At 37.1% G+C, this 11988-nt stretch overlaps 2 protein-coding genes across 2 annotated transcripts in view; both read left to right on the forward strand.

Annotated features, from left to right (window-relative positions):
* The window catches only part of LOC120527648 (toll-like receptor 6), a 29079-nt gene extending 19917 nt beyond the window's left edge, over nt 1–9162 (forward strand). The window contains exon 3 of the mRNA XM_039751289.1: nt 9097–9162. The gene's annotated coding sequence lies outside the window, so the exon portion shown is untranslated. The remainder of the gene's footprint in view (nt 1–9096) is intronic.
* On the forward strand, nt 1340–3985 carry LOC120527651 (toll-like receptor 6). The gene has a single exon (XM_039751294.1). The coding sequence runs from the start codon at nt 1358–1360 to the stop codon at nt 3632–3634; it is 2277 nt and encodes a 758-aa protein (XP_039607228.1). The 5' UTR covers nt 1340–1357; the 3' UTR covers nt 3635–3985.
* Nucleotides 9163–11988: the final 2826 nt, after the last annotated feature.

An 11988-nucleotide genomic window follows, 5' to 3' on the forward strand; every position in this document is an offset into this window, starting at 1 on the left:
CACTGGAATCCACTACTGGGATCAGGGATTACCACTGCGACATGCACCAATGACCTTACGTCTGCAGTTCTTCAAAGCCATCTCAGCAATGGAGCCATGTAACATGGCCTACTTGGGTTCAATGTCCTCCACTTCCCTAGAGAAATTCATCCAGAAGTTTGAATTGAAGATCTCCTGGATAGGGACATCCGCCAAACATTGCAGAGCATCCTCACTGTATTTTCAGGCTTGCCATGTCTATCCGTTATCTTCCCCCGCCATCTAATCCAGTTTACAACCTGGTATTGATAATTTGACAGACTTGTTCTTCACCTGAGTGTCCAAGACATTTGGTTGCAGATCTGATAATATGATTGCAAAACTGATTATCAATATATGGCAGAAATGAGTTTCCTTCACACAGTGTCTGGGCTCAGCCTTAGAGATGGGTGAGAAGCGCAGACATTCAGGAGGAGCTCAAAATAGAGCTGCTGCTTCTCCGTAGTGTAAGGAGCCATGTTGAGGTGGTTCAGGCATCTTATTAGAATGCCTCTAGGATGACTCCCTGGGGAGGTGTTTGGACATGTCCAACTGAGAGAAGACCTCAGGCAGACCCAGAACATGCTGGAGAAATTATATCTCTTGGCTGGCCTGGGAACACCTTGGTATTCCCTAAAGGAATTGGAGTAGTTGGCAGGGAAAAGGGATGTCTGGGAATCATTGCTTTGACTGCTGGCCACACGATACGGATCTGGAGGGATTTTATCCAGATACTTGTAAAAAATGTCAAAGTTTCCACTTCAACTACATGACTCTTTAGTTTGTTCCAGATTTTCAGAAACCTATATGTAAAGTGCTTCCTTGACTCCATCTTGGATACACTTTTGCTTAATATCTACCACCCTCCTTGAGTCTGTGATTCACCATTTAGCTGAGAACATTCTTTAGGTTAACTTTATTGACACTTGTTAGAAATATTAAAGATGTTTTCTAGCTCTCACATAGCCTTCTCTGATAATACTAAAGAGATTTTATTCCTTTAGCCTGTCAGACTGGGACATGGCTTTTAGTCCAGGAAAGCATTTGTTTGCTGTAATCTATACAGTTTTTAAAGTCATGAAGTCTTCTCTGTAGCGTGGTTGACCAGAAGTGCATTCCGTATTTGAGATATGGTCTAAACATAATGTTTTTTTGACTTGTATTCAATCATTGATTCAAATAAAAATTTTAAGAGAAGATTAGTGTAAAGTAAAAAGTATTGTGATTAAACAAGAACTGCATAAGACTACAATGTCACCTTTTTCTTTTCTGTTCTTTTGTATTATCTATAGCTAAATCACTCAGGATCCTGTCTGTACTGAAATGGAAAACTGAAGAGATGTACACCTTAATAATATTTGCCTTTGAACAGCTGGTAATTTGTGCTTCTGGAGATATTTTAAAGGTAGATGGAGAAGCCAATTATTCATGGCAATCACTGAATTCTGTTCCAAAACTTTTCCAGCCAAAACTAAAAATAATTGATTTATCACACAACAATTTAAGTGAACTTACAAGTGACAGCTTTCCTCAAATGGATGATTTAAATATGCTCAAAATATCATTCAATAATATAAAATACGTTGACATTAACACTTTTAACTCCACCAAAAACCTGCAGTGTCTTGATCTGTCATATAATTTATTATATGATATTTCATTAACATTTTTGATGCATGTTTATAATCTTAAATACCTTAATATTTCACATAACAAATTTACAGTTTTGACTCTTAGTACTGTTTTTGTATCTTTGGTAAATCTTGAAAATATTCGTCTAAGTGCAGAAAAACTTCAAAATCATGACTTAAAGAGCATAAGCAGTGTCTGGTTAAAAAACATTTTTCGAGGATTAAATAAACTTAGTGAATATGAGTATGACAAGACAGATGAAGTGGAAATCATGTTAAAAAATAAACACAATATTAATATTACAAAAACGTCCAATATTGCTTTTGCTATATATCAGATCAGAAAGAATCATACATATTATAGCCTTTCTCTAATTCAAATGAATTTGACCTGGAATGACCTCCAGTATATCATTATGAGATCAGATATTAAATACCTAAATTTATTCAACTTGACTATAACTGGGAAAATTTTTAATTACTTGAATTTAAACCAGACACTTCCACTAAATGCATTTTCACTTGACAATGTAGCAATGGTAGATTACTTTTTTAGTCAGCCATTATTCTACAATTTTTTTCTTCATATTAAGGCAAAGCAACTGACACTTGCCAACGCTCCTCTTGTACACATGACATGCCCTAAGATTCCCAGTATGTTTCAATATTTAGACTTCTCCCACAATGCTTTCTCTGAACATGTGTTTTCTAGTCAAGGTAATAGTGATTGTAAAACATTTCCTGTTCTTGATACCCTTATCCTAAAGGGTAATAAACTGATGCAACTCCATCAGCTAAGCTTTTCCACTAAGTATATGAAATTGTTAAAACACCTTGATGCCAGTTCCAACATGCTTATGTATGAATATGAGAGATGTGAGTGGCCAGAAAGCTTAATTCATTTAAATTTATCTTCAAATAACCTTTTAAACCTGGTTTTTAAATGTTTGCCTATTAACATACAAATTTTGGACCTACAGTTCAACCAAATAACCAGCATACCAAAAGACATGGTATTTCTGAAAAATTTAAAAGAGATTAATCTCTCATCAAACAGAATATTTAATATCCCAGATTGTACACATTTTCAAAGTGTGGAATTTCTCTTTTTGAGTAGCAATGTCTTAAAGACGTCATCATTTAATTTTCTTAGCAGCTGCCAAATGCTAAAACAGTTGGATGTTAGCAGTAACCCCTTTTTGTGTGATTGTAATTTAAGACGGTTTTCCCAAATGGTGAGTAAATCCAGAATTACATTGCTTGGGTGGCCTGACTTGTACAGCTGCAGTGAACCAGAAGCATTGAATGGAACGTTGTTGGAAGAGTTTCACATGTTTGAAATATCATGCAATCTAGCTCTTCTGCTTACAGCCATTCTCATTCCATTAATAGTGATTGTTATTTCAATAGCAGTGCTGTGTAAGCATTTTGACGCCCCTTGGTATCTACGAATGATGTGGCAGTGGACACAAACAAAGCAGAGAGCAAAGACAAAACAGATATTAGAAACCCGACGAGATCTGGCTTACAATGCTTTTGTCTCCTATAGTCAAGATGACTCTAGTTGGGTCAAGGAGTATCTTCTTCCAAACCTGGAAGAGATGGGCAAATTAAAGATATGTTACCATGAAAGGAACTTTATAGCTGGAAAAAGTATAATTGAAAACATCATTACCTGCATCGAAAAGAGCTACAAATCCATCTTTGTTTTATCTACCAATTTCATCAGCAGTGAGTGGTGCCATTATGAACTGTACTTTGCTCAGCATGAGCTATTGTCAGAAAGCAGTGAAAATTTGATTCTGATTTTGTTGGAGCCCATTCATCAGCACATGATTCCATCAAAATATTATAAACTCAAAGATCTAATGTCAAGAAAGACCTATATGGAGTGGCCTCAAGATAAAAACAAGCATAAGTTATTCTGGGATATCCTGCGATCATCCATAGAGATCAATTTACCAGAAATTAAAGAAGTTCAATAAGACATAGAGCCAAACTAGATATGAATATGTGTATTTTTTTAAATGTTTAAATAGAATGTATTTGCTTTCTTGTACTATTTGTCTTCCATATTACTAAGATTATGCATTGTGCTTTATGCTGCAAATATAGTAAAACATACGTAAAAATAAAATGGTTAAAAAGTATTGCCGTTAAATAATCACTTTTATTTAGCTAAATGTAATTAGTTGACTAGATACCTGCAATATATTTCTCCTTTTTCCTTCCTATCAGCTTTATTCCATTTAGGAATTTCAATTTTGACATTCATACTGATCAGTTATGCTTTATCATGTTGTGGTCTGGAAGATTATTAAAAGGAACTTGGCCAATTAAATGCTGTGTCTACTGCCAGCTTTGTAAATGCGGATTGAAATCTATTGTATTAGGGTTTTCTAATGGGCATGTAATGTCAATATAATGTATGTCTATTGCATATTTTGTGCTGTGTCACTCAAATCTGATAGGTACATTTTGCATGTACAGTATGTTCTTAAAAAGTTATTACATTTGTGTTTTGCTACAGTTTCTGGGCAGATAACCTATTTTGCAATGTGCTTGGGTAGAAGAAAAGAATCATCTAAATTTGTGGTTAAGCAGCAAAAAGATTAATGTCCACTAGCAGCAAAGAATAAGGTATACTGGCAAATTGTATTTCTGTACATGAATCAACAACTCCAGAACTGTATTTTATAAAGGTAATGTCCTTTATACAAAGTATGTTACTAATCACTAAATTATAAATGCTGGTTTGCTGACCAGGTGTGCCAGTCTATGAGGAATGGGCTATAGAGTTATACAGTTTCACTTGGTAAGGCTGGACAGAACTGATCAACAAATGCATTTTTTATGAAATACCTGCTGTTACTGCATCTTAAAGGAGGAATGCAAGCTACTTCATGATAAGACATATCTAGACTTCAAGAGAAATAAGCATAAAAAACACCTTTATGAACTTCAATATGAAATAATAATGGAATTAGTTAGTGAAGTCAGAATCCAGTACTTTTAGGCTCAACTATATAGAATAGAGTTACAAGACAAACAAGTCCATTGCTTTAGCTGGTCACCTCTTCTACTGGTACTTAACTTCAGCTAAAGTGTAGGCCCTGTAAGGAGAGCTTATCTTCAGAATGCAGTTTCTGGGTCTCATCTGATAAGACTGTCCAATCACAGGCAAATGACATTCAGAGTACTGCTCTAATTATCCCAATTGGTCGGTGAGTAATCAATTTCTAATCTTGATGCACAAAACCTTACCACAATTATCTCCCATACTGTTGGGCTTCTGTGAACCTAAGAAAAAATGTTCAAACTGGCCATTCCTTTATAATCCATTCCATGCACAGATCTCTGCTTTCTGCCCAATCTCTCCTGTTCTTGATTTTTACTTAATAGCAGACCCCTGCTTCCCAGTGTGTTGCCATAACAAAGGATTAGTTGGTCACCTAGAGCAGAAGACCCTAAACAATATTTATTTATATACAGTGCTTTACAAGATGAAGAAACGTTTATAAAAAATAGAAATAACATTAGACAATACTAAATAACAAAGAATAAAGTAAGAGTCAATGTATGGGAGGACAGAAAAAATAAACCAAAAAAAATTCAGAGGGCTGTAGAAAAAAAAAAGCAAAATCTGCAGGGGTTCCAAGGCTACGAGACCGCCCAGCCGCCACTGGGCATTATACCTAATGGAGTGCGATATCAGAATGATAATACGTAAAAATGTGTTAAGTTAAAATGTGAAGAAGGGAGTGGACTGATCATGAACTACTTGGCAGATGAATTTTCGTGTTAGCGAAAGAGGACCACTATATACCCTTATTAACTGCATGAAACCTCAAAGATTAACTGTAGCCTAGCTTGAAATACAACAAAGAAGAAGAAAAAGCACCTGCACAATTAAACATATATGTGTACCTTAACACTGTTCAATGTGTGTCAGAGGAAGTTCTTCATGGATCCTGCAGAAATCAGGACAAAGCATCACCTCCATTCCCTCAGAAAGACAGCAAATAAAACCGTAAATTGGTTTTTAAATAATGCCAAGGCATTACTGGTGTTTATAATGGCAATTACTGCTTGAGCTAACTGATTTTTAATGTATTATTCACATATAGCTGCAAATCCCTAATATCAATTCCTTCAGTGTCCTAATGCTACATTCCCTTAGCTTATTTTTAATTAGTCATGCTTACTGTATATGCTAATTGGTTATTACAGAAACATTTCTAATTGCACTGACACCACTTAAGCCTGTTATTTTGTTCATTTAAGTTGCAAGGTACTGTGGTGTCTGAGTTGGAAAGTGGGTAAGGTTTCTTTAAGGGAATAGGAATTAGAGGGCAGAGGATGAGTGTAAGAGATTTGGAGAATAGTGGATTAAAGCAGTGAATGGAGTTTATGTTATGCACCTGTGTCCGAGTTATTTGTAATAAGATACAATAGGTATTCTCATTCCTAAAGTTCAGTTCTGGTTTCAAAAATGGCAAAAATGAAGCATCTTTCTCAAGAATCATGTCAATCTACTGTTTTTTTGAAGAATGAACCTTATTCCATGTGACAGATTGCTAAAAACTGAAGGTTTATACAAAGGTGTCTGTTACTGTCTTGAGGGAAGAAGGCAAACCGGATGTAATAAAAGCAGAAAAAGAATGGAAAGATCCAGAAGGGCAAATGCCTTATTGATCCTCAATTGACTTCTTTAAATACATGCCAAATACCAGTGGCAACAGAGAAAAGATGATTTTGGGAACAGGACGTTTTGTCCTACCTTGAGAATTTTTTAGATGAGAATTGGTCTTAATACTAGTTTTCAAAGTTGAAACAGCTGTATGTTTTCAGAATTTATCAATCATTCATTTAGGAAAAATTACATTGACATGAGGAGAACATGCCAGCTCCACACATTAAGTGCAGGGAATTAGACAGGAACTAAACAAGAACAGTTTATCAGTTCATTGCATGGCACACTCATACTTATTTGTATCATAACTAAAGGTTTTTATTTGGAATTAATGTCAGGGCAATTTTACCACCTTCTCATAGAAATGGAATTTAATAAAAATGTGAGGTTGTTCGTCGGGTGGTGAGTGTGGCAATGCGCTGCATCAGTGCATTCTCCCAACTTTCTCCACCTCCTCTGGATATATGACATACATTAAATTTCACCCTGATAATACAACAGTTGGCTACAAAGATGGCTGTAAAAATAGCAATGAATTAATGTAAATGGGTTTCATTGTGGTCTTTTAAGTACTTTTACTTGTGCAAAGAACAACAGGTATCAATACAGGAGGAATGGCACTTAAGTACTTAAGGTTTGTGCAATTGCTTAATAGAAACCAGTTAGTAAGCTGGTATTTCTTAAGTATTTCTTAGGTGTGGATACTCGTATGCATTTTTAAATGGACCTTTGCCAATTAACAGGTTGATTCCAACTGTTCAAGAATAAGGAAGCATTGCTCTTTTTTTATTTCCAGTTAACTATAGTCATATATTCTGCTGAAATTACCACACCTGCAATGAGATGGAAAAAAAGTATTTTCACTGTGATTTATTTTATGTTTAGCTTTCACTTTATAAAGCCACAGATGAGTCATTACTGAAATGTAACTTCTTCATATTTTAATGTTGTGCAAGATGTAAACAGAACTTGGAACGCAGCTGTCACACTAACAGATGTTTACTTATTTCTGCATTGCAAACATGAAATGAGATTCTTTATAGACACTGTCTTTTTTAGCTAGCTGTTTGAACCTGCATTGGACACACGGCTGTCAGAGGACACACTCACACATACATACCACCCACACTCAATTTAAAGTTCCCACTTAGCCTAAATTAGAAGTCTGAGATGTTGGTGGAAAAATATTGCAGACGTGAAGAGGACTGCAAACTCCGAATAGACAGTCACTAATGTAGTTTTTAGCAGGTGTGAAGTAGGTGTGCCAACAAATGAACAATTGAGCCACCATAATTATCCTTTCATCAGGTTAATAATTTGCTAAACTAATTCAGACCACATACTTAAACAATTTACTGTAATCATGAGCCAATTTTTCATTGTTGCCCTGTGAAAGATGAGAGTGCCGTAGTCACTTTTAGTTTATTCCTTCCTTGCACCCAGTGCTTCCAAGATATACTTCCACTTTTCCTGGATGCTATAATGGCTCTCAATAAAAATAGATACAGTAGTTGGATTGATGTTTAATTGTTGACGGTATAAAAGGTAGTGTTACTGATGTGCAGCCCCAGAATTGTGGGTTCTGTTCCCAGCCGGTCTGTGTACGTTTTCTCTTTATGTTCCAAATTGATCCCACCTTCAGGTTCAGTTAAGTGAAGGTAGTTAGGAGTCCCATGTTTTGAAGTTTTAACCCTGTCCAGGTTTGGTTCCCTTCTTGTATCCATCACTCTTGTGGTAGGTTCCTGTTGCTCCAGTCCTTATAATTGGACAAGCATATTCAACACATTATTGATATTGGATGTTCGACAATCTTTTGCTTTTTAGTTTTGAGGATTGATTTTGACCTATGATGTCCATCTATTGTGTGCCCAAATTATGTGTATGTTGTTCAGTGCAAATATGAATTTAATGTAATTATTTAATATTGGTTATGACTCTAATATATTTTCATCAACTAAAACCTTGACTTCTGTCTTTACATCAGTGCCCATTTTAGGCAAAATAGGCAGTTATGAAATTATCCTTTTATACTGAGAATGCATTAATGGCACATACAGTAAATACAGAAAGAATAACACACTAGCAAGACTTTGGCTGTCACTTGTGGTTGTGTGTTAAAAAAGGAACTTGATAAATATAGCAACTGGTTAAGCAACAGATGGTAATATCTGTCACTTTATGGTAATTGAAAAATGCTGAATTTGAATAACTTTTTATTTCTGTTAGACAAGTACTATAAGATACTTTAAAACTTGTTTAAAACAAATTTATATTATCCTACAGATGGCCATTCTGTGTTGTAAGTGAATAGGTAATTTCTAAGAACACAGTCTCACACTGGCTGTTGATTTCTTGACTTGAATTTAATTATTAGTCCTGCAAGGGTCCTTTAACAATTGCCAGTGTCTCTATGGCAGTGTATTCCTCCCATCGGGTATTCCAATATGAAAGAGCAGAGATTCTGTTAGATCACATGCCAAAACTTTGTTTTACTTCATAAAGGTTAGTGCACCATCCACTGGCCAGGCTGCAGAACGTCATGCCTTGTGTGCATTTAGAAAATGATGCTGTTATAAAATGTGTGCTACAGTAAAGTTAAAGGCATTGCTTGACAACTATAATGAAATTTGGTATAAATTGATTTTGGGTAAGACTATTCTTTTCCGACATAGCTGCATATTTTTAATTGCCATTTTACTTTCCATTATGTGTAACATAGGCTTTATATATATATATATATATATATATTGACAGGTGGATTCGGCCATTACCCAGCAGGGACACCTCCTGGATAGAAGGACCAGGGGAGAGAGCATCTGCAGGACACTACTTCCCCTGGGACACTAGAGGGCAGCCCGTCTAGGCACCTGTGGCACCACGGATTCCCACAGGGCATGCCAGGACTTGGAGTTTGGTACAGCTCTGTTGGGTTCTATAGGGGCCGCCAGGGAAAGCTGCAGACCCATTCAGTAGATTTTCACTACACCTAGGAGTGTTTCCAGGTAATTCTGATGAACCACCTGGATCACTCTTAGGTGCTTAATTAAAGGAGCCACCTCACTCCGGGAGCCAGAGTCGGGAGGAGGTGGACGAAGCTTGCTGGGAGAGGAGTGGAGGCAGCCGAGAAGGAGAGAAAGAAGAAGAAGAATGAAGGGACTGAGCATTGTGTTTTTTGTGCTTGTCAGTATTGAGGTGGGAGCGTGGGAAAAGTACAGCCCCATGAGAAATAAACGTGTGTTGCTTTTGGCTTGTGCCTCTGTACTTGTCTGTGTCCAACCTTGGGGGAGCTGTACGCCCTCGGTATTCCACAAGTGACATCCCAGATGGGATATTCTGGCCGTCGGTAGGCAGGAGACCCATGTATAAAAAATTTGGTGGCCAACCTGCCACAGCAGTGTATTGTATATATAGTGTATACGGTATATATACAGTATATACACACACAGAGGGAGCCAAAAAAATGTGTACACACTGCAACAAAAGAAAAACCTGTATTAAATTTGTGATTTTAAACTTATACAGATATTAAGGGACGAATTTAAGTCACATTTACAACAGGTGCTCAAAATGGTTACCAACTCTTGTCTCACGTGCACATTGTTTGGTAGACTTTTGTGGTGAATGTGTAAACTGTTCTAACACCACAGCCAAGGAAGCAGGACACCCGGGTCTTCCCTTGTGCATATTACACACGGTACAGTGGGTTTCAAACTTATCACGAATATGTGCAGTTGTCAGGCGTGCTGATGGCTCTGTTGCAAACTCACATCTCCATTGTCATTGTACTTCAACATTCTCAGATTTAAACCACAACTTGAAAATGGTCTTGCACTCCTCAAACGATAACCGTACCACTGCCATTTTGTTTGAGAATCCTGCCTGCTATGTGGTGATACTAGCATTCATACGAGTAATGATATCTTCTGAGACAGTGTCATACTACACATTGTTGCCATAATTCAATTAAACTTTGGAAAAGTCCAGAGATAACTACTGTTATAACTGTCTATGCATTTTGTTACCCCCTAATATATATATATTGTGATATGTGGGTCACAGACTTGCACAACATTGAAGGAGGAGATTCCAGGTTTTTGAGAAAATTAGCTTTATTGCTGTGAAGACAGGAAAATTCTCAAAGCATTTATTCAAAATGGGAACTGTCACTCACAGCACACAAGCAGTGAATCTGGTGGTTGTCCTGCATTAGCTCCCTTCTCAGATTAAAAGAACAGATAGCCTTTCTGTACAAGTGAGAACACAGAAAGTGAGCACACGCCAGGTCAGCAGCCGGTTTTAAATGTTTCCTGCATCAACCATTGGGCGACAGACATGTTACGCAGTGAGCCTATGAACTTGCAGTTGAACTGGCAGTGGACAACCAATTCCTGTCTTTTTTAAGAGTTTTAGCACACAGCACAGTAGATGGGTTCTCAAGTGCCTGTTGGGGGGGTATTGTGATATCACAGGTCAGCTTTGTTCATACTGCTGTGATAGGAGGGTTGTCGATCGCCCAATGGAGGGGGGGTGTGGGGTTCTCACTATATGTATGTACTAGCAAAATACCCACGCTTAGTAGTAGTAGTGTGTTAAAGAAGTTATGAAAAATAAAAAAAAACATTTTAAAAATAACATAACCTGATTGTCAATGTAATTGTTTTGTGACTGTTATGAGTGTTGCTGTCATCAAGGATTTCATTATCATTATTTCTTTCAATCAGGTTCGTATTTGGAGGATGTGTTGTGTTCAAGTTATATTCCATGTTTGTCAACCGTTCTAAAGATAACAGGTTTCATTAATCGAAGTGTTCACTACCAAAATCGGTACTCGTGAATCTAAGAAGTTTAACAGGCATTCTCGGTATTAAGTTGTGGATATGCCTGCGAATATTTAGCGGCAGTGTGTCTATGAACATAATTTAAACTTAAGCTTTACACCTTGCTTTCCTATTGATATGGGCATGACAAACCCCAGCGGCAGCCTGTCTATGAACTTAATTTAAACTTTAGGTTTACACCGTGCTTTGTTCTCACAGTAGCTGCACTTATGAATATGCTTGTATGCGTCACTCGCCTCATATTCTTTTTCTGCCTTCTCAATTGTGTAATGCGTTTTTTTGAACAGGTTTCATTCATCGAAGTGATCACTACCCAAATTGGTACTCGTGAATCTAACATGTTTAAGAGGCATTCTCGGTATTAAGTTGTGGATTTGCCTGCAAATATTTAGCGGCAGCGTGTCTATGAACGTAATTTAAACTTAAGCTTTACACCTTGTTCTCCTATTGATATGTGTACAAAGGCTTGTTCTGCGTCAGAGGGTTTCCGCAGTAGCTGCACTTATGAATATGCTAAGCACAGTCCTTCACCCACGAATATTTAGCGGCAACGTGTCTCCCTGACCATCTCATCTTCATTTATTCGTCTTAGGCATTACAAACGTGTCTATGAACCTAATTTAAAGTTAAGCTTTACACCCTGCTTTCCTATTCTTTTGCATAAGCACAGTCCTTCACCCGCGAATATTTACCTTATATGGGCAGGCACTCAATTACATGGGAGGCGTGATGATGCGGGACGCAACTCTGGCTCGCACGGCAACCAAGCTGCAGGCTATGGCCGTATATATGGACGAAATTAGGTTCC

This window comes from Polypterus senegalus, chromosome 4 (assembly GCF_016835505.1).
Source record: "Polypterus senegalus isolate Bchr_013 chromosome 4, ASM1683550v1, whole genome shotgun sequence".
NCBI lineage: Eukaryota > Metazoa > Chordata > Cladistia > Polypteriformes > Polypteridae > Polypterus > Polypterus senegalus.

Coding starts and splice junctions, on each gene's coding strand:
- LOC120527651 (XM_039751294.1), top strand. CDS start 1,358: ATGTACACCTTAATAATATTTGCCTTTGAACAGCTGGTAATTTGTGCT.